General features: G+C 44.6%; 1 protein-coding gene across 2 annotated transcripts in view; it reads left to right on the top strand.

Moving 5' to 3' along the window:
• PRR12 (proline rich 12) overlaps window positions 1–23,172 on the top strand; it is a 42,347-nt gene that overhangs the window by 11,784 nt on the left and 7,391 nt on the right. The window contains exons 4-12 of one of the 2 annotated variants that reach the window (XM_063300887.1): window positions 229–3,704; window positions 7,954–8,563; window positions 10,917–11,236; window positions 11,994–12,110; window positions 12,589–12,722; window positions 13,458–13,912; window positions 14,884–15,009; window positions 16,221–16,318; window positions 18,016–18,144. In XM_063300887.1, the coding sequence (XP_063156957.1) occupies window positions 229–3,704; window positions 7,954–8,563; window positions 10,917–11,236; window positions 11,994–12,110; window positions 12,589–12,722; window positions 13,458–13,912; window positions 14,884–15,009; window positions 16,221–16,318; window positions 18,016–18,144 (5,465 nt within the window). Of the gene's footprint in view, window positions 1–228; window positions 3,705–7,953; window positions 8,564–10,916; window positions 11,237–11,993; window positions 12,111–12,588; window positions 12,723–13,457; window positions 13,913–14,883; window positions 15,010–16,220; window positions 16,319–18,015; window positions 18,145–23,172 lie in introns of those variants that run through there. The other variant, XM_063300888.1, reaches the window with a different exon arrangement.

The raw sequence follows: 23,172 nt of genomic DNA, 5'->3' as shown, positions 1-23,172 counted from the left end.
ACCTGATCATTACATTAATCCATAATAAGATTTATTTGTTTGATTGTGACATGTAGTACGAAACAGCAGTTTATTTTGTTAACCTGTGGTTAGGTTAAGTGTGTTGTGCTTCCTCATTGCTGTCCAGCCTAAGTAATTTAAGAAGTTAGAGATCACCTTTGTGGATGAGCTTTTAATTTGGTGCTTTGTACTGGAGCCCCTAAACAGGTGTTCTGTTTTTCTTTGCAGCCATGCACACTCCAGCGCCTGCTGAGCTTTTCATCTCGGGGGCCCTCCCAGGCTCCGGCACCTTCCCTTCCTCATCGGCGCTCTCTGCTTACCAGCATCCAGCCTCTTTCAGCGGGCGCAGCTTCCCGGTCACTTCATCCTTGACCCTCCAGGATGCCACTTTCAGCCCAACGTCCAATGGCCTGCTGTCCCCCCATGATCCTCTGCTTCACATCAAATCCTCTCAGCCCAGCGTTCCCTCATCCCTCAGCTTTGACCGGCTGGGCAGTGCGGTACTGGGTACGGGCTTGCCCTCTCAGAGCTCAGCTTATCGTAGCGCTCAAGAATCAGCTTCCCGTCATCTCCCCTCCCAGTTCAACCTTTTGTCATCCTCGCTGGGGCCATCTGACCAGACGTCCCAGCTCTACAACACCTCGGTCTTCTCCAGTTCCCCTGCCTCCTCCATTGAGCGGGCCATCCCCCGGCAAGACAGCGTGATCAAACATTACCAGAGACCTTCCAGTGCCCAGCCACATTCTCTCCAGCATTATCTGAGCTGTGGGGGCAGCTACCAGCAGATGACCCACCGCTCCAGCCTTTCATGCAGTCCCTTGGGAGAGCAGTCCCCCGCCAGCAGCGAAGGCTCTCAGCAGCAGAAGACCCCCCAGGCCACTCGGCAGGAGCCCTCTCAAAGCTACCGTCCCATTATTCAGTCTCCTGGCTATTCCGGTACTACCTCCTCTTCAAAATCCAAGAGTTACTCGGCCTCCCGCCAACCACCCCGTTCTACAGCCACGCCCAAGTGCCAAAGCAACTACAGTTCATCCACGCCCAAGCCCAGCTCGGTCATCGCAAGCCAGTCCCAGGCCTATTCACCCGGCCAGCCTCAGAGTCTCCTTTCCATGAGCCAAACACAGAGTTACTCCGTCAGCCAGCCACAAAACCTCTCTTCAGTTAGCCAGGCCTCCCAAGGCTTCAGCAGCAACCAGGCCCAGGACCTCACAAGTGTCAGCAAAGCTCAGAGTTATTCGACCAGTGGGCAGACTCAGCAGGGCCAAGCTGGGCAGGGAGGACAAGGACTGCAGACTTGTCAAAATCAGACTTACTCTCCCGAGCAGCTGCAAGGCTTGTCATCTGTTGGGTACAGTGTTCAGGCTGAGCCCCATGTCTCCGTCAGCCAGACACCAAGCTACGTACCGGCTCATTCTCAAGGGATGCCCACGGCTAGCCCATCGTTGAGTTACAGCACTGGCCACTCTCCAGCCATGCCGGGGCACAGCCAGTCCATCGGCTACTCCCATGGGCAGAACCTTCCAGATTCGAGTCCTTCCCAGATCATCCGGCCCCTCCAGTCACCTACCACTAATCGGCCCCAGAGTGTGGCATCACCTGGCCAGTCCCAGAAGTATCTCACTTCTGTACTGTCTCCTTCATTCATGCAGACGGCTCACACACAAAGCTACCAGGGTTCCCAGGGTGGGTTAGAGAGAGCATCATCTTACAGTAAAGCCAAGGCTGACTCGGACCTGCTGTCATCTGAGCGGACTGAAGATGAAGAGTTCTTGATCCAGCACTTGCTGCAGTCGCAGAGCCCACCAAGGGTGCCCACAGAAGGCATGGTAGAGTGTGAGGAGAGGGCAGGGAAAGGGATGGGCTATGAGTTGAGCAAGACTGAAGAACGTTACCATTTGCAGAGTGTGATTCGGACCAACTCTAATCTGGACAACCAAGGCCTGGAGATGTCCTTGCAGAGCTTAAAGGATAAGAAGAAAGGAGAGAGGTCCAAAGAGTACCCACACACACGCTCAACTCCAGAGTCTTTGGCCACCTCTGTGGTCCATTACAGCCATCAAGCTGGCTCTATAGATTCTTATGGGCAAGACATAAAGAAGTCAGTGGAGCAGCACCTCCAGAGCAGCCACATGGACGCAGGTGGCAAGGAAATATCTCAGGCCCATTCTTATTTGCAGAAGACTCCTGAGCATGCCTCCCAGCCTCATCCCATGGAGTCCCATGGATTGATGGCTGGTCAGCAGGGTGCTACCCTGATGTTGGACTCCCCTCCTGATTTGCCCCCTCTTTCCCTTTCCCAGCAGCAGCAGCAGCAACAGCAGCAGTCCCAGCTGCTCCAGTCAGTGCTCACTCACACCCAAAGCCAGATGCACTCTCGTGGGAAGGTTCGCACCCCACTGGATGTCCATCTTATGGAGCCTCAGCGCATGCATCAGGCTGAAGCGCCCTCGCCGCAGCTTCAGATGCAGGCATTGGAAGCCCACCTCCACCAGGCCCATGTTCGTTCCCAGAGCATGGAAGCTCAACTTCTTGAACCACAGCAGTCCCCTCAGCTCCAAGGCCAGCTGCAGCCAGAAAGGATGCAGTCTGAGGGCATGGAGGTGATGCCTCAAGGCAGCCTTTCCCAGTCCCAAGAGATCCAGGACTTCTTAGAGCCCGAGCTGAGCTTGGAATCCCACCTGGGACAGAGTGGGGCAGTGCAGAGTCAACAGCATCTCCTTCCTGATTCCAGTTTGGACCCTGACTCCTCTCAGCAAGTTCCTCAAGGCCAGCTTGAGGGCAAGGACCAGTTTGAGAGCCCCAGCCCTCAAGGAGCCAAGCAGCGGTTTGTTCCCCTTACCTCCATCTGCTTCCCAGACTCTTTGCTACAAGATGAAGACCGTAGCTTCTTCCCTGGCATGGAGGACATGTTTGGCCCCCCTCCCTGTGCCGGGGATGAGTTCCCTAAGCCAGACGATGGCACGCAGGGCATGGAGAGGGGTGAAGGAATGAAAGGGGGAGGCTACGATATGATGCCTGGTGGACAAGGCTACCAGAGCTACTGTCAGTCAGAAAGTGGGGACGGGCAGCACTTGGGGTTAGACACAGTGTCAGTGAAACATGAGTTGCCTTCTACAGTCAACACAGAACAACTGGGACTGATTCAGTCTGGCCAACACGGGACAGCTCCAGTTTCAGAATCCAAGTCAGGCCTGACTTCACCAATCTTCTGCTCTTCCAAGCCCAAGAAGCTGCTGAAGACTTCCTCCTTCCATTTGCTGAAAAAAAGGGAACCACCTTTCCAGCCTCCCAAAAAGAACTATGCCCAGGAGTATGAATTCGAAGACGACGAGGACAAGGAGGATGTCCCAGCTGACATCCGCCTCAATAGCCGCCGCCTGCCTGACCTGCTGCCTGACCTCATTTCCAGCTGCCGGACAAACCGGACCAGCCTTAGCCCCATGGGCGACATAGACTTCTGCCCACCAAACAGTGGCCTCATGGAGGGGCCCAAGCGGCGAGGCCGCAAGCCCACCAAGCCTAAACGGGAGGGCCCACCCCGCCCCCGTGGGAGGCCCCGCATCCGGCCCCTGACTGAACCGCCCCACGGTGTGGCTCATGATGGCACCAAGAAGCCCCGCGGCCGGGGAAGAGGGAGGGGCAAGAAAGCCGGGGAGGAGGGGGTCGAGCCAGGCGCAGGCTTGGAATCCCTCAAACCACTCAAGGTAAGCTGGGGACGCAAGGAGGTGAGATGTGCTTGTGAAGTAGCAACGCCTAGGTGTAAGAAAGGAAGTTTTGGGAAGAGCATAGGATAGAATGAACAGAAATAGAAGACTGGCTTAGCAAAGTGATTTAAATGGAGAGTGCAAGGGGGGGGGACAAAGGAAGCTCTCTTGGAGCAGATCACATGTATCCCTCTAAGCCCCTGCTGCACTCTCTGACCAACGCTGTATTGATGGGTCTCGAGTACGAGTCTCTCCCATTACTTGTACCTGAGCCTTTGTCACTGGAGATAATAGGGATATAATCTAACCCTTGGTTTGCAAAGCTTGCGCTCTGCTGCTGAACTACACCTGTCAAAAAGGGTGGATGTTTTAGGCTCCTGAGGTTATTGCACCGGTGATGTACCAGTGAAGTTGGAGGGAGGTTCACACACGACCGTGGTGGTATAATAATGGCTCAGGACTTTGTTTCCCCAGGAACCGGATTTGTACAGATAGCTTTCATAGGGATATTGTACTGATGCTTGTATTTCTAATACCATCGCTGCAAAAGCTGGTTTTTGGGTAAGGGGGGCAACAGTCATGTTGTCAGAATTCAGGTTCTGTGCTTAAGCTGAGAATATATCCAGGGTTTATAGTCCTTTTGCTGATACAGGCTTGCACTGCTAAAAATTCATTTGTTTGTTCAATATTATCTGAGTTCATTTATTTCCATCCTGCTCTTTATTGTTGTAAAGATAGGTTGGCGTGAGTTAAGGATATTAGCATCATGAGGAAGACTGCCCCAGTCTCACAAGAATTGGGGGATTTTTAATGAGAGCTAAGCATAACTTTTGCCAACTTCTGCTCTGATCTGACACAGGTTTCGCTCCACCCCACCCAACAGTTTTGCCTAATATTGGGAGCAACAATGCTTCAGTGAGCACCAGGCAGACCCTTGTGATAGACTGATGTTTAATCAGTGCCATGGAGTAACACTATATTGAGGTTATATTATAATGGAAATCCTAGAACACCTGCTAGAGGCTTGCTGTGATTCACTGGGGTAGTGGGAGGCAAGATAGATGCCAGCAGTACATTGTGTGAGGGCACTCGGCTTCCAGTAGGTGGGCTAGGATTTTGTGTGTTCTCACCCAACTGGGCTGTTTGGATCTTGCCACAGTTTCCTGATTGGTACCTTTTCTTCCTGCCATCACATTGCTGTTGCTCTGTGAGAGATGAGATGAAAATTTGCCAACAGTATGCAGATTTGGAGATATATATGGCAAACAAATTAGTGGCTTATTTGGACTGTTGAATGTCTGAGTTCCCTATCTGTGCTTTAATGCAAAAAAGAACTGTATCTGAGCTGCCTGTGGCTTCTCTGTAAAATCATGATTGTAATGGGGTTCATGTTTTATTTATTAAAACATTTATCCCCTGCTTTTCCATGAACAAACCATAAAGCAGGTTGCAAGACTGGAAATAATCAAAAGCAAAACCAACCTCAGTACCTAATAAACAACTGACAGGAGAGGCGAGTAATCAGGTTTGGGGCCACTTACTGAAAAGAGTATTGAAAAGGACATCCCACACTCTGAATGCTGTGGCTGAAAAGGCCCTTTATCATGTATCCATCTGCCATGGTTCAGAAACAGTAGGGAGACAGTGGTTGGCTGTTGAACCAAGTGTATGAGTAGTACATACAGAATGAAGCAGTGCTAAGGGTAGCCTGGTCTCAGAGGGTTTAGGACAGTATTTTTCAAACTTGGCAACTTTAAGATGAGTGGACTTCAACTCCCAGAATACCCCAGGCAGCATGCTGGCTGGGGAGTTCTGGGAGTTGAAGTCCACACATCTTAAAGTTGCCAAGTTTAAAAAACACTGGTTTAGGACATGGATGTGCAAACTTTTTAGGCTAAAGGCTGTTTTTGGCCTTTGAATGGTATGCTGGGAACCTACTTTATAGAACGGATAGGACCAGAACAAAAGCTAAATTCATTTTAATTTAATTTACATGAAAAGTATACATGTTTGGTCAGCCAAGTAGACCTTGCATAGCAAGTTGAAGAACTAGACTAGTTTGGTCAGGATTTTTGCAGAGAGGTTTCAGAGGTGAAGTGTGTATTGTAAGTCTGCAAGGCTTAAGGCATGTGCTTTGGCACCCAAATACGCCACACACAAAAAAATGCAAATTTTGGCTCTGTTCACAAGGGTAGCTCTCTGGGTTGCACCTTTACCATTGTCCCTGATGTTCATTTATATTAAATTAAGATCAAATTCAGTTTAAAAAAATCAAATATTGTTAATGTGTTTACTCCATATGCATTGAACTGTTTTTCCCTTTTTGTCCCATTAAGTTGAAAATTTTGGAGGGGCTCTCAGGGCCCCAAGTTTGTTTGAGGGCCTTAAAGATTAAAATCTCTACTTTGAAATGGTCTCTGAAAGAGACTGGTTGACTGATACAATAACACCGAAATAGCTTACATGAGGCAGCAGTTTGGCTGTTGAAACTTTACTGGGCTCTACAATAATCCATACAGGGCATAAAGAAGGGCTGTAACTTGGTGGTAGAGCACATTTGTTAAGGCACAAAGTCCCAGGTTTAGTTCTTGTCATCAACAGAAAGGGATAGAGACATTCCTATGTAACACCCGGAGAGCTGCTGCTAATCAACCTTATCAGCAATCAGTATATTGATTAGTATTGACCAGAAAGGTCAGGTGGTCTGACTTACTATAAGGTTGCTTGTTATGCAATTAAGGCTTGTTTGACCATTTTTAAGTATGATTCTTCAAGAAAGGATCCAGCTGATGCAACTGCAGAAGCTGCTGAAAGCACTTCTTTCATTGTACACCACATGGACATATGGAAATTCAGGAGCAGCATTTGTTCCTCCCAAGCTTCGTATTTCATTTTAAGGGGTGTGTGATAGATCTCATTCTAGAGCGCAAAAGTGCTAATCGACAGTGCTTCTGTCTTTCCTGGATTATGCTTCTGTTTGCCTACCCCTTTCCACTCCCGCACAAGACAACAGAAATTAGTTCAGGCCCAATTTTCTTTCTCATTTTTGTCTCTCCAGTGGGAGGGTGAGAAAATCAAATGGTGTCACTGGGTTCCTGATAGCTCTTGAATGCAGCCACATCCCGTGATTTTCACATCAAGATTACATTGTGTTGGAGACAAGATTCAAGCCCTTTCCGTGTATCCTCTTTCAAACAAGTTTTAAACCAGTGATTCTCAAACATTTTGGTCCTAGGATCCTTTTACTTTCTTAAAAATGATAGAGGACCCCAAAGAGCTTTGGTTTATGTGGGTTATATCTATCAATATTTACTGTATTAGAAATTAAAACTGAGAAATTTAAAAACATTTATTTATTTGCCTTTGCAAATGCCCTGAATGGGGTCCCAAGACCACACTTTGAAAACCGCTGTTCTAAAACAGTGTTTAATCAGGCAGTTCAAAAAGAAATCTTAAGCAGAGAGCAAAAGTAAGATGTGCAAAGTTTAGTGTTTGCATATTTTTAGCATTAGCTGTTTTTTTTTTTCCCCTTAGCACAGAGTTTGGTTTTTTTGGTATCAGGCCTGGCAGAATCGGGAGATGATGGAGTAATGCACTGTGTGATCCTTGTGTATGTGAGTAACTTTAAGAATGTGACTACTTGAGGACAGTAAATGAATGGGTTGGGTTTACCAGTCACTAGACCTTTGCGGTGTATATCGCAGGTTTCACAAAATTGTATCACTGGTGCACAATTCAGTATCTTCAGCATTTTGATTTTTTTTTTATTAGAAATGTTTCTAGTCCTCAAGGTAGTGGAGAAAATGAGTCTGTGCCTAGAGGAAGGGCAAAAGTGAAGTTGAACCAAGCAGGATTCCTAGTTAAATACGGGTTCTTGGTAATGCCCCACAGGGCTCTATTGTTGTGGTTTATTCCCTTAATACACAAGCAAGGTTATCCTGCTATTACGCTCTTTTCACCTGCCACCCAGTTGCTTGGGGATGGGAAAAATAAATACCCAGATTCTTCAAAAGGCTTATAATTTTGAAAGCAGAATAAGTAACAAAGATACGTGTACAATGCACTTCATTTGCATATACCTGAATTTGATTGAAGGTCCACAGGAAAGCTGGTGGATAGCGGAAAAAAAATCTTAAAGAAAGGAGGGCCCTTAAGCCAAGATCATCAGACCGCACAGGGGAGCAGCAGGCCGGGAAATTGCTCTCCATCTCCTCCCTTCCCCCAATTCCTGTCCCTTCTTTTTTCCCAGATCAAACTGCCAGTCCCCAAAGGTTTGGAGGGATCTCAGCTGGAGCCTCCCACCCCATCTCACCAGCCCACCCAAGAGAGCAGCTTGGATAGCAACCAGACCAGAGAGAAGATCAAACAGAAGATCAAGGAGGTGGAAGAGAAGCAGCCTGAGATGAAGTCAGGGTTCATGGCCTCCTTCCTAGACTTCCTGAAGTCAGGCAAGCGTCAGACACTGCCTTCCTCCTCCACCTCCTCGGCAGCCACGGTTGGGGCCTCCAGCACAGCCGCTCCCGTGGTGTCTTCTGCAGGCAGCCCATCCAAGACTCCTCGCCCCCCCTCGGCCGCATCCTCCTCCTCCTCCCAGCCCCCGCCCCACTTTAGCGTGGCCCCCCCAATGCTACCTGGTGGTTTGGATGGGCCAGAAGGAGATCCGGCTGGGCTCGTCATGAGCTGCACCAGCCCCTGCAAACGGCTTGATGAGGAGCTGAAGCGTAACTTGGAGACGTTGCCCTCATTCTCGTCCGACGAGGAAGACTCTGTCAGCAAGAACCAGGACTTGCAGAAGAGCATCTCCTCAGCCATCTCGGCGCTCTATGACCCCACTGACCGTAAGGATGGAGAGCCCAGTGGTGAGTGCCAGTGCCACCTGTCCTGATCACGGTGTCCCTTGATTTTTGTGACTATCATAAACATGACAGTGTTTATGGTGTAATGTTTCCTTCGAACAATAGGTCAGCAGCGTTTCTAGCGTTTGGCCAACATGGTACAATCACCATGACATCATTTTTATTTTATTTATTTACAGGGCTTACACGGCTGCCTATCTCATACAGTGACTCTAGGCGGGTCACAACAATCCATAAAACATAGTTAAAAATAAAGGTACCTCCCCGCCCCTCCGGTGAATGGCAGTCTTAGGAGTGTTCAGCCTTTCAAAAAAAATTGTTTTGGATTTAATTTGGAGTTCACAGTTCTGCTACTGCTGTTTTCCTACTTGTAATACTTTTTGCATTCTTAATATAAAATAGTGAATGTCTTTCTGTAGCGCTTAAGAGCTCCCCTGTTTTCCAAATAGATTGCCTTAAGACTATAGTTTACCTAGTTAGATCTGGGTGTACACTGTTTCCTGTCAACTTTCTTACCCTTTTCCACCCAGCATTCATTTTAGATTTTAGATCATTTACAACACTGTGTCCAGCTCCCCAAGACTTGAGTGATGTCCTCAGAGTCCCTGCAAAGTTGCTGACAGATTGCAACTATTAATTTCACAGAAGAAAATGATGAAAGTACAGGTAGTCCTTGCTTAATGACCACAGTTGGGACTGGAATTTCAGTTGCTAAACAAAGCAGTCATTAAGTGAATCCGACCCAATTTTACAACCTTTTTGTGGCAGTCATTAAGTAAATCACCATGGAAGTTAAGCAAAGCACATGGTCATTAAGCGAATCATGTGGTTCCACCATTGATTTTGCTTGCCAGAAGCCGGCTGGGAAGGTCAAAACTAGTGTGCTGCGACAGTCATAAATGTGAACCAGTTGCCAAGCACCCAAATCGTGATCTTGTGACCATGGAGACGCTGCAACAGTCGTAAGTGTGAGGACTGGTCATAAGTCGGGTTTTTCCAGTACCATCGAAAGTCCAAACCATCACTAAACGAATGGTCATTAAGCAATTGACTACCTGTAATGGAAATAATTATCCTATTTTACTGATTTTGATTGCCAATTTTAGTTGTCTTTGGCATTCTCACTTTTTGTAGTGTGATCCCTCCATATCACTCAAGGGCTGAATGCAGTCCCTGACATATTTAAAGGCTTTGTAGTCCTGATAATAAAGTTACCAAAAGCTGTCCTCTTTTCTCCATTCAGAGAAATATGCTTGCTTACTCACAACTAGTTAACACTTTTTGGAAATCTTTTCATTATATTTTTACTTGTGGAAAATATTTTTAAAAGCATTGTTTTTCTCATTAAATCAATAGCATACTGAATATAGTATGATTCATTAAAAACCAGGTCATTATACCATGAGAACTACTATGTTTTAATAACTCTCATGGTATAATGATCTGGTTTTCCAGTGATTATCCATGCCAAATACACATACACTTGCATGCGCGCATATAGTAGATAATGATAAACCTGGATTTCTAATTTAACGAATCCGAACTGGATGTCCTGCTAATGCATTCAGCTTGTTCGCTCCTGTTTAGCCCTCTCATTACACAAACAAACAAGTAAATATGAGCAGGACTCATTTGCATGAAGGTCAGCTCGAGGTTATGTTTAAATGCTCCCAAATAAGCTGGGATTCATAAGCCCATTTTGTAGTAGAGTTTGCTGTTGGTTTCTAAATTATGGCTTATTTGAATTTATCCAAGGTACATGTCACATAAAACTGTCATCTTATAATTTGTTTATCCACTAGCTCAAAGTGAGGAACAGAACTGGAGCAAATAAACTGAGTGCTCTAATTTGCAGTTTATTTACGTTTATGATTTATTAGGTGAGGACTCCTAGCTTACTGTTATGTGTGAGAGCCCCTTGTATTTAATTGCACCTCACAGTACACTCTGCATCTATGTCTTTTGTGTGTTCTGGGGTTGCTGTTGATTTTCTTGCAACTTTTGAAAAATCAGAATTAAATATATCATGCAAGGCTGCAATCCGAACCTTAACTCTATCAAAGGTAAGTTAAAATCTAACTAAATAACTGAACAGACTAAAAATTAAACAAATTAAATGCAGGTGTGAATGTTTGAAAAGTTGACGGTATGCTAATATAAATATGTGATATGAGTAAGAAATTGGTTCCTGCGTTGCAAGCAGCATATGGTTGCCCTCTGCAGTATGTATTGGTAAATAGGGAGTACTGATAATCAGAAGGAAATATCCTTAAATCCAAAAAGGTTCCAGATCCAAAGAATGAATTCCTGTTGGATAATCCCTCCTTCCCATTCTCTACTTTTTTCCCTCCTGCAGATGTGCCACCGGTGGAGGTGAAGGCCCCCAGCCCCGCTCCTTCGGTGGAGACAGATGCCCAGCAAGACCAACCGCCCCCACCCATCTCCCCAGCTCCTTCACTCAAGGAGCCTCCCCTAGTGCTCGAAGAGCCACCACCACAAGCATCTCCTGAGCCTGAAGACCCTGAGGACACACGGCCTCTTCATCTTGCTAAGAAACAGGAGACGGCGGCCATTTGTGGAGAGACAGATGAAGAGGAGGTGGAAAGCGGTGGGGAGGGGATCTTCCGAGAGCGGGATGAGTTTGTCATACGTGTTGAGGATGTTCAGGCGCTCAAGGTATTTGATGAGTCTTGAGCATTGACATGGGTGTGCACATTAAAGACACACTTTAAATATTAAAATGGAAAGGTATTGTTCAAATGCTCTTAGAGCAGAACTAGGTGACTTGATGCCCTCTGCGTGTTTTTTACTTCCTCTGTTGCTAGCTGCAGCCAGTGAAAAGGATTGTGGGAATTGTAATTTGGAATCCCTGGTGCACACTACTTGAGCTTTTTTCAAAGAGGAAACTCTTTATGTTCTCAGACACTAAGTTTAGTGTTACAACTCAAAAAATTGATTTCAGGATTTCTCAGCAGTTAAACATTGACATTCTAAACTTTAAAGAAAACTGCAGAAAATATTTGAGGGAGGAGGGATTGGGTAATTAAAATGGTGCAGTTGTAAATGATAGGCTTTAGGGTCCAAATTGAATTTAATTGCACTTAGATCCCATTGAGATCAGGATAAAAAAAATAACCACCAGTGAAGTATAATCCCTTCCCTTCCCTTTTAAAATTGTATTAGTTGGTTATTGACAATCTATTATGTCTTCTTTACAAATACTTATGGGCATTTGAAGAATCAGGCTGGCTCATCACTAATAGCCTCATACAGAAGGACCAATTGTGGAGAACTGCAGTATATCTGGGAGATCTTTGTTGTCATACCATGCAATTGTCTTCTGCTACAATCGTGGTTGGAGGATAGTCGTTTTGCTTATTAGCTGCTGCCTAACACTTGGCATCCCTGTAACTAACCCTTTGTCCTTCTCTAGCTTGCCCTTCAGACTGGGCGGGAGCCACCTCCAATCTGGCGAGTGCAGAAAGCTTTGCTTCAGAAGTTTACACCAGAAATCAAGGATGGGCAGCGTCAGTTCTGTGCAACCAGCAATGTGAGTGTCCACACCACCTGCTTAAGTAGCATCATGCTCCCAGGGAGGCCGGAGCTTCAGAGATGAGGGATCTCGCCAACGTGATAGATGTGAAATCAGTAAATTAAATTCAAGTATTAAGCGCTGTTCCCATTCCTCCTTTTGCTTTTTTCCCCCTCTCTCAGTATGCTTCTGCCATGATGATAGCACAGGGTCAGGCCAAGTACTGAAATACTTCTTTTTTTGTTGTTGTTGGCCTGTTGATAAAAGAATGACTGTTCCTCTCCCCCCCCCCCCACACACACACATACACTTTTGTGCTTGGAATAATCCAGTTGAGCAATTAGCTTGATCCGTTATTGTGTTGGGCAAAGGATTGCAATTTCAGTTCCACGCGTTCCCTCGTTACTTCTGGAAGAAGAAAAGTTATGAGCGGGATGGTCTCCCCCTCCCCTTTTTTTCTGTATTTAATTCTTTCTTTTCCTGCTTCACCCCTCAGTATCTAGGCTATTTTGGTGATGCCAAGAACCGGTACCAACGACTCTATGTTAAATTCTTGGAGAATATCAACAAGAAAGATTATGTCCGTGTCTGTTCCAAGAAACCTTGGCATCGGCCTCTGCAAGCTGTCAGGTAAAGGAGTAGGAAATTGGGCACATGTGAGAGAGGCCAGTTCTGGTTGAGAAACAGTAATACCTCTGGGCAATTGCTGACTTATGCAGATTTCATTCCAGGGTAGCTGTTTTTAAATTGCCGTTTTCTTCAGAGCTGCCTTGGGGCACACAGATATTTCTTTCATCCCCCTATCCCTCCAATTCAGGCTGAATTAAAATTGGCCAGGTGACTTCCATACAAGAACGTTTTTGTCATTTTTTAAAGTTCCCCTTAGTGGCTGCTCTTTGCCTTCTGTTTTTCCATTCTTGGTTACGTTACCTCATGCATGGGGGTGATGGCTCCTGTCACTGCCTTTCCCCTCTTCCAGCTGAAGGGGTGCAGGGCTCAGCCTCTTATTTGTGTTCTGCTTAATGGTTAGCAGCTTCTGAGGTGAAGGGGGTGGGCTGGGCATCTTGGCTTCCCTCACCAGCTTGTGCTTTTCTGGGCATCCTTTCCCTTGGGCTGCCCATCACCGCCTCTGATTCATCTTGAACTGTGAATTAGATTGCAGGCTGCCTGAACTTTTGTTGTGCTTGCTGGCAGTCAGGATACAAGGATTCCCAGGGCCTCCCTTTTCCCTTGATTTTTCCATTACGGCTTTCTTTGCGCTCAAACTCTCCTGCCGTGGTAAATCTGCCCTCTCAAGTTGGCTACCTCCTTTCATGGCCCAAGGCCCGTGGCCCTGGCTCTCAGTGCTCTGTTTTTCTGCTACAGGAGGCAAAGCCAGCCCAAGGCTTCTACTCCCAAGGTTCCAGTGATGCCCAAAGTTGAGAAACCTGAGAAGCTGGAAGTCCCAGAGAGGGCTGAGAAACCTGACAAGCCTATTAAGGCTGAGAAGCTCCCCAAGGCTGAAAAAACGGACAAAACCGAGAAGCCTCCCAAAGCTGAGAAAGGACCTAAGCCAGAAAAGGCCCCCAAGGTGGAGAAGTCTGAAAAGCCCCCCAAGGCAGAGAAACTGGCCAAGGCAGAGAAGCCCCCTAGGGTGGAAAAAGTGGACCCCCCTGCGCCCGTGCTCCCAAAAGCTGCCCCAGGCAGTGGAGCTTCTAAACCCAAGCCGAAGCCAGCCAAGGTGAAAGCTGAGCCGCCCCCCAAGAAGAGGAAAAAATGGCTCAAGGAAGCAGCGTCTTCTTCAGACTCAGATTCCAGCCCTGACCAGCAGAGTGAGGAGGGTGAGTAGAGGCAGGAAGAAGCTCCATCCCGGTTGGTGGGCATCAGATAAACAGTTTAGAAATGTCGCCAAGAACCTCTGTAGTCTTGGGAAGAAATGTGGCAGAGCTACTGATCCAAGGGCAGGCATCACACATTACACCAGAGCTTTTCAGCCTTGACAACTTTAAGATGTGTGGACTTCAACTCCCAGAATTCCCTAGCCGCTGCTGGCTGGGCAATTCTGGGAGTTGAAGTCCACACATCTTAAAGTTGCCAAGGTTGAGAAATCCTGTGTTACACTGTTGTTTGCTTGCTGGTAGTTTGGTGTGTTGTATGAACCTAGCCATTGGGGTTTATTTAACAGATCATGGTTAAGCATACTGTGACCAACTGCCATATGTGTCAACTAGATCAAGGAGAAACTGAATTTACACAGGTTGGGAATCTGGAGCCCTCCACGTGATCTGAATTAGAACTCCCAGCAGTTCCAGCCCACAAGAAGAAAAGAAAAGAATCCTGGGAGTTGTGATCCAGCCACTTTGGAAAGGCCGCGGGTTCTCTGAACAGATCTTATCATTAACCATAAGGGTTAGATAGAGAAATTATGGAAGACTGACAATAAGGAATAGAAAGGAGTTGGTTAAGGGTTGCTTAAGTGTAGGATTAGAAGAACCTCCACATGAGTCAAGGGGAGAGCGAGACTAGTCTCTCCCTCTCTCCCCCTCCCTCTAATTTTTGGTTCTATGTATGGAATCCAGAGTTTCTCAGCCTTGACAGCTTTAAGATGTGTGGACTTCAATTCCCAGAATTCCCCAGCCAGCTGCTGGCTGGGGAATTCTGGGAGTTGAAGTCCACACATCTTAAAGTTGCCATGTTTGAGAAACACTGGTATAATCTTACTGTGTTTTGCATTTGTTCGTTTGTTAACCTTTTTGAAAAATAGGGCTACAGCTGTCTTCCTTAATAAAAGAATGCTTCATTTCCCATTTAGAGCGTGTGCCCACAGGCCGCATTCTCAATACACGAGCCATGAAGGAGATGTACCGCAGTTATGTGGAAATGCTGGTCAGCACTGCCCTTGACCCAGACATGATCCAAGCTCTTGAGGATACAAACGGTGCGCATTCTTGGGTAGAGGTTCTTAGCTGGGCTCATGGGCCAGTTTGAAAAGCCACAGGCTTTTGTTTCCATAGGCTGTTTCTGGAGAACCATGTAGCCCTCATCCTTTTTGCTTTCTGCTTTGCACCAATCACTCATCTTGGCTTGATTGTGGTTGGCCTCTGGAGATGCAAAAGCCTTTTGCTCCCTTGCTTAGGAAATTCCTGGGGCCAGAATGGACTGAATATATATTGTCTTGTTCTATGTTGCCATAGTAAGAACTATAAATATGCTGTTTAAAAAAAGAAGAAGTATAAACATCTCTGCATTCTTTATAAGATGCCTGATTTTGCAAAATGCAGTACAAATCCCACAGCTTTGACCTCTTGTGACTAGAGAACATCACTGAATGTTTCAATATACTCCTTTGTAGCACTGATTTGTATTAGACCAGTGTTTCTCAACCTAGGTGGCTTTAAGAAGTGTGGACTTCAACTCCCAGAATTCCCCAGCGAGCATTGCTGGCTGGGGAATTCTGGAAGTTGAAGTCCACACATCTTAAAGCCGCCTAGGTTGAGAAACACTGTATTAGACAAAAATATGAAGGGCTGGACAGAGGAGGGGTTCTCAAACTTTGCAGTCCCATGGCCCTTTAAAATGATAAATGAAATTGTGCATAAAACCAAATAAAAACTAAATGATAAATAAAACTGTAATTGTAATCAGCAGATGTTTTTGACAGATGTCAAGACCCATGGGTTTAACCATTGTTCAAAATGCTCTCTGGGTTTCGTTCCTTTACATATGCAAACCTGCTGCAGGCGTCCCCGGGCAAAGCAGACTTGAGCTTTGACAGGGCTTCAGCTTTACCTGCCCAAGCCTGATGAACTACCCCGCCACCGCAAAAAAGTGTCCTCCTCTAAATTGTTTCCATAGGGAACCCACGGTTTGAGAACCCCTGGGGTAGAGTGGTCCTTAGCAAGTATGTGTTCATAACATGTAGCATTTTGAAAAATCTGGCCCTGCCTAAGAATTCCAGCCTCTTCAGAAAAGAAATGTGGCATTTGAAACCTTGTTATGTTCCTTTCACTTGCTTGTCCACTGCAGCCGGGTTTCCTTAGTGCAGGACAGCAGCTGCCCATGTCCTGCATTGCAGGTTTCCTGTCCCTGCCCATCCTGGATGCTTTTTTTTGGTGACCTTTGCCATCTGTTTTGACAATCCTATCCCAGATGAACTGTATCTCCCGCCCATGAGGAAAATTGATGGGATTTTGAACGATCATAAGAAAAAGGTGCTGAAGAGAGTGTCCCTGAATCCGTCGCTACAGGTACGGAAAGCGGGCAAGTAGAATCTGCTATTCCCCCAGGGACTGATTTTTGGAAAAGGGTATTTATTCTGGGTGTAGACTTTGCTTTGTTGCCAGATTTGGCTCAAGTGTTTCCTTCTCATTCACCTTCACAACAACAATGGGGGATCAGGGAGATGGCCAGAAGACCAAAAGGTTTGTAACACAACCATAGTTTAGGTAGGTGAAGAATCCAAGCCTTTTACTAGCAGCCCAGATGGACCTTTAAATCCTGTCCTATATATAAATACGAAAAGCACACTTAAGATGAGACTCCACGCTGCCTTGTATGTTTCAGTTCCTCTATCCATGTATCTTGCTAGCAAACAGCTCCGCAGTGTCACCCTTCAATTCATGAGTTGGCAGCTTTTTCAGGTGGGGTTGATATTACTTGATTATATATGGTTGCAGGAATGCCAAGAATTTAAATCAGCATTTTAAAAAAGTGTGTGTGTGTGAAATCTCACTTGATCCCTGCATTGCACAAGGTTGACCCTATCCCTGAGGCATCACAAAAGTCAAGAATGCTGTAATCTATCTCATGAATTTTAGCCATGTTTAGGTTTTTTTAAATTTTATTTTGACAACCTATGGGTGGTGTTTAGAAGTATCTCAAGTACTACTTTGCTGGCTTCTTCTTTAATATTTTCTCCTTATACTGTACTCTTAACCCCAGAGAATTTTGCAAAATCTTCACCACAGAGTGAAGGGCTCCTACTGCATAAACAGGAGAGCTTGATTATTCCGTTTTTTTCCCCTGCGTTGGCAATCTTCTGTGAAAGTCGGCTTTAACTTTGCATGTGTCTTATTGGAAGGGGGATTCATACAAGTAGTCCTTGTTTAGCAACAGCTACATTTAGCTACTGTTCACAGTTATGATGGTGATGAAAAAGTGACTTTATGACCTTCACAAGTCTGTAAAGCAAGGGACAGCTGAAGTAATATCATAAGCACAGTCAAGGTTTCACTTAGCAATCACTTCACTTAACGGCCAAGTTGCTGGTCCCAATTGTGGTCGCTAAACAAGGACTACCTGTATGCCTTGTTGGAATGATTAGACAAGTCAGACTAAACACCCATTTTTTTTGTATTTTAACAGCAGGCATCCTGCCCTGAGCAGGCTAAGGAAAGCCATTTCTCCCCATCCTGCTTAAATGCAGTTTGTGAAACAAGAAAAAATAAAATCTTCAAATACAGGGGAAAAACTGAGGTTTCTTTGGTGTCATGTTGCCCAGGCTCTGGATGTGCAGTGCATGTTGTACCAAGGGCATGGAATTGGTTCTTTAGGATCACCTGATTTTCAGGACCTTGTGCTATTGGTATCTGCTTGAATAGGCTGTAGTTCAATTTTTCTAGTCAACGAGCATCCTGTTTAGTAGTGATGCTCTTGCCTGTTTCAAGGAAAGACGTCTCCTGGTCCTACTTATATAGAGAGATCTCCCTTTCCCTGGACCACCACCTACCTCTAATCTGTTGTCTCTGGAGTCTTTTCAGTGGCTGTACCCAACTCTACTATTTGAGGATGCCCCCATTTCTATATATATATTTAAATATCTGATTTGTCCGGTCCCCAAGATCTTAGGCTCTTTGTAACAACAGAAAGTAGAATCAATTGACCTGACAGCCAGAGGTTGTAAAGAAGCTGCTTCTTCTCACACATTTACTTTCTTCCCATCCAGGAGGCACTTCACATGTTCCCCCAACTCCATGCCGAGACATGTGATACCACAGTTAAGTTGCGCCCAGGTGGTGAACCTTACAACCGCAAGACACTCAACAAACTCAAGAAGAATGTATCCAAACCGCAGGTAAGTGTTGTGGATGAAGGTGGTGCCCAGGATCTGTGGTAAACTTACTCATTTACACTGATTACTCTTATCTCTCTTTTCCACCAGAGAGCTCAAGGTAAGTATAGTTGTGCTTCTACTCATCTTCTGTTTTATATTCACAAATTGCAAGAGTGAACAATAGATCCATAGGCCATTAATGAGAGTTTCATGACCAAGAAGTGATTTGAGCTATTGTCAGTCTTATGAGGTAGTCCAGACAAGAAGCACACCCAGAAGTCCTAGCTCTAACTTTATTGTAAGATTACATTAACAGAATCTTGCAAGACTGAAAGTAATCTTTCCCTCCTCGCTTTTACAGTCCAAGAAACTAGGGAGGGTCCCTTCTGAGACATTTGCCATACCCCCATTCCTTCTGTGGACTCAGCTGCCGCTTGTCTGACCGTTGCCTAGTCTGCAGCTTTTCCTCCTGTCTCCCAAGGTCATTCCCACATACCATTACAGTTACCTTTTCCTACTTTGACACACTAACCCCAGCTTTTCCCTACCTGGTACCTCCAGATGTTTTGGCTGCTTCTGGGAATTCTGGAAGTCCAGCATATTTGGAGAGCATTGACTTGGGGAAGGCTGCTCTGGGTTTGTATTATGGTGGCTCCCCACAGCTTGTTGGTAATCAGGAATTGACCATCTATAGCCTGTGGGCCACATGCAATACATTGTGATTTTCCATGTTTTATCTAAACTGCAGTTCTCAGTGCACCTAATTTGTACCTTCAAAGATTCTAAGCTCTCAAAAAATGTGGAGAAAAAAAAAACCCTCTGGACTCTCACCATATCACCAGTGCATCCTCAGAGACCAAACAAAGACAGACGTAGATTGGAAAGTGCAGCCTCTGCCTGTAAAAAAGCATGCATATTGTTATGGCAGCCACTAATTACATACTTAATTGCACATAGATGATTAATATTAATTCATCCTCCCCTTCACCCCTAATATAACACATTACTCTAGATTCCCATTTCTAGCAGATCTGCCTACTCTTCTGCAGCAGTCAGCCCTGACTATAAATTTATGCAGGTTAGGAGCACTCTTTTTTCATACAGATTACATTCACTCTGAAACATTTTTTCTTTTGTAAAGTGTCATGCAGTTTTTCATGGGGGCTCCACTTGAAATGTAATTTTAAATTTCCAATCCAATCTATTCTTTTTAAAAAATGAGAATAGTGGCGCTATTTGGCCTCTCCTGTTGAATCCTGGGGATATTAGGTAAGATAGATAAGATTTATGTATTTATTTATAAATAGATAGATAGATAGATAGATAGATAAGAGATAAGATAATTAGATTAAAATAGATGTTTGATAAGATACAGAGAAGAAGCTTTAGTAGGGAATTTGAGTATACTTACAAAGAGTACATTTCCAGTGCTGTAAGGAAAATTTGGCAGCGTTTATGCTGTCTTCCTGTATTAACAAGGTCACAAAACTTTAAAAAAATAGCAATGGGTTATGCAACATGGAAAGAATCAGAAAGTCAGTTCAAAAGGGCAATCCCACGAGGCTTTAATTGGAATTGAGGGTGAAGGAAATCTCCATTTGAGCATAATAGTATAACCTATGCTTCCATCACTGAATAAAACAATAATTTAATGTTAGTGTTCCTTTCTCATTTGGTCAAAAAAGAGATAAGGGATCTCTTCAAGAAGTTCCCTAGCTGAATAGTGCTCAGTCTGCCACACCAGCTTTACAAGTTATAGAGCTGTTATGAAGCACAGCACTCAGAGGAGGTGTTTCTTGAGACAAGTGAGTTGACTGAGTAGTGGAAAACAAAAATCATGAAACTATCCGTATCCGTGATACCTGCTGATGCAGTTTTGAGCCACAGGTGCTTAGCTGTGGGTTCCCCTCTCCTTGAAATTAGTTTGTGGTCATTGAAATGGACATGGACATGCTTAGCTAAGACAATAACCTGGGCGCACCAGGACGTGGACTGGCCCATCTCGTGTATTGCCAGCAGGTGATAGATCTCATGTAGAATGATCGTCCAAAGGGAACAAACAGGGATTCTTGAGTTAAATCTCACCTAGCAAACCTACTGTGCGACTCAAATGAACCAAGTATATCAGCTTTTCTTATTTGTACAATGACAACAAGAAACTTGATTAGTCGTCTGACCATTTCAAAAAACTATAAAACCGATAAAGAGAAAACAATAGGACATATTCATAACAAATCATCACCCCTACAGTTAACCCCAATCTGCTCCAGGTGGTCTGTCCTCTTTGAAATAGCCTTTGATATAAAAATAGCAGCCTTGCTAGTGATACGCAGGTTGGTTCCCTGCAAGAAGAAAGAGAATTTCTCCTGGGTGTCCCAATATTTTTTAGTTTTTAAATAAGGATCTAAGTAAACTTCCTGCAGAATATAGTTTGCAGTCAAACAGAATATGTGCAGTGTCTTCAACAGCTGGTGCACCACAGATAGTCTTTCTTCAAATGGAACTCCATGGAACTTCTCATATCTTACCATAGAATCTAGTTGTTCAAAACATGCTCTACAGAAAGCTTTTCTAAGATGTTGAGGCATATAAGTTGTTAAATACTTTTCTATCTGGAAGCCTGATTTATATTGAGCCAACCATTTCAAGGGATGCAAGATCATCTTAGGCAGCCACGTCCAAGACCCTTTGTTTGAAGCTTTTCTTGGCCTTCAGATCTGATTGCCCTGGGAATTGGACGGAGAATCCATATTGTGAAATGGCATTTGAAAGTTGGGCAGCCAAAGTGCAAGGAGGCATATTAAGTGTCTGCTCTTCGAAACACAGCTTGGGTAATCTACCTGGGTCCATAAATAAAGTCTTCAGCCAATAGTAGAATACTATTGGGTATACCCAAGTATGCCCTTACTGCTGGAGTTGGTGTGCATTTGTCCACCCCCAAGGTGCATTTCAAAAAAAGTTCTTATTTGTAATAATGTGGCTATTTAACTGTCTAACTACTTAAGAAGTAAAAGATGTGGGCAGATTTTTTTAAAAAAAAAAAAACAAAATTAGATCCCACCCCCCGGGCTGTCCATTTTCTATAAACTATCTTAATTTGTTTGGCCATTTGGCTTGCCAGAGTGTGTTGTATTCATGTCCTGGATTTCCTGCACTTTTCAGGAGTGCAACATCATCCAGAGCAGGCTTAACCTTTCGCTTTCTAATAACCAACATTAACGCTGCATTATCTGGATTTGACATCAGCTTATTTACCTGCCCTCAGCCTATGGCTGAATTTAGGCAATCAACTATTTTTCTGGTGCTTGAATAGCAAGAAACAAGAAAGTATGCTGAAAGTGCTTCATTCTAAAAATAGGTTACCTCTCCTAGCAGTTTGTGGAAAAAATGAAACTCTATCACATCACAGTGGTCTAAGTGCTGATCACTAATCCTAGCACTCTTTTCTGGACTTGACCTATGATGAAAGTCTGGAACTATTGTAAAACAATCTGCTCAAGGCCCATCCTTATCCGATGATCCATGATATGAAAAGCCATCAAGAGAGTAAATAGAAATTAACTGCCCCCACTTCCTAGTTCCTAGGGTAAATCATCCCCCTAGATGACCACAAGGATCTCACTTCTGTATCCTAACTGAAAACCTGATTGAAACTAGAGACTAGTGAAATGAGAGAAGAGAGTCATTTTACTAACTGTTGGACATATTTTAGCAACTTTTTGATTGATTGATTGATTGATTGATTGATTGATTATGTGCCATCAAGTCATTTTCAACTCCTAGCAGCCACATAGATAGATCATCTTCATGACGACCTATCTCTAACCTGTTCTTTCATGTCTCCCAACAGTGCACTCATCACCACTGTAACTGAGTCCATCCACCTTGCTGCTGGTCGTCCTCTTCTCTTTCCTTCCACCTTTCCCAGCATTAGAGCCTTTTCCAGAGAGCTGGGTCTTTGCATAATGTGTCTGGAGTAGGGTAATTTGAGCCTGGTCATTTGTGCCTTGAATGAGAACTCTGGGTTGATTTGTTCAGTGATCCATCGGATTGTTTTCTTGGCTGTCCATGGTATTCTCAGGAGTCTTCTCCAACAGCAAAGTTCAAAGGCATCAATACTCTTCCTATCTTGCTTCTTCAAAGTCCAACTTCCACTTCCATAGATGTCACAGGGAATACCACGGCTTGCATGATTCTGAGCTTTGTAGGTATAGACACATCATGGCATTTGAATATCTTTTCCAAGGCCTTCATGGCTGTTCTGATTGTTAGTCTGCGGCATATTTCTTGACTGCTTGTTCCTTTATTGTTGATGGTTGATCCTAAAAGGCAGAAGCTACGCACCATTTTGATATCTTCATTGTCAATTCTAAGGTTGGTTGTTCTACCTGGTGTCATTAGTTTGGTCTTATTTATATTTAATTTCAGTCCCATTTTTTCACTGTGCTCTTTGACTTTTAGTACTAGGGCTTGCAGATCCTTTGCATTTTCAGCTTTCAGGATAGTGTCATTAGCATAGCACATGATGTTTTTTCCTCCAGTTTTAAAAACACACTCATCTTCTTTCAATCCAGCTTCCCTTAATATATATTCAGCATGTAGGTTGAATAAATAAGGGGAGAGTATGCATCCTTGACACACTCCTTTGCTGACCTGGAACTAGTCTGTTTTGCCAAGTTCTGTCTGTACTATGGCTTCCTGACCTGTATATAGGTTTCTTAGGAGGACAATTAGGTATTCTGGAATTCCCATTTTTCTGAGCACTTTCCACAACTTGACATGATTGACACAAAGGCTTTTCTATAATCAGTGAAGCACATACTGACTTCTTTTTGGTGTTCTTTGGCTTTCCCAATATCCAGCATGTATCACCAATAATGTCTTGTGTTCCTCAGCCTTTTCTAAAGGCAGCTTGAACATCTGGCATCTCTTTTTTCATGTAGGGCTCTAATCTGTGTTGGATGATCCTAAGCATTATTTTGCTAGCATATGAAATTAAGGATATTGTACGATAGTTTGTACACTATGTTAAGTCTCCTTAACAGTTAA

Source organism: Candoia aspera, chromosome 4 (assembly GCF_035149785.1).
Source record: "Candoia aspera isolate rCanAsp1 chromosome 4, rCanAsp1.hap2, whole genome shotgun sequence".
Lineage (NCBI taxonomy): Eukaryota > Metazoa > Chordata > Lepidosauria > Squamata > Boidae > Candoia > Candoia aspera.
Note: the sequence above shows the minus strand (reverse complement) of the source record. Positions and strands in the feature narration are given on the sequence as shown.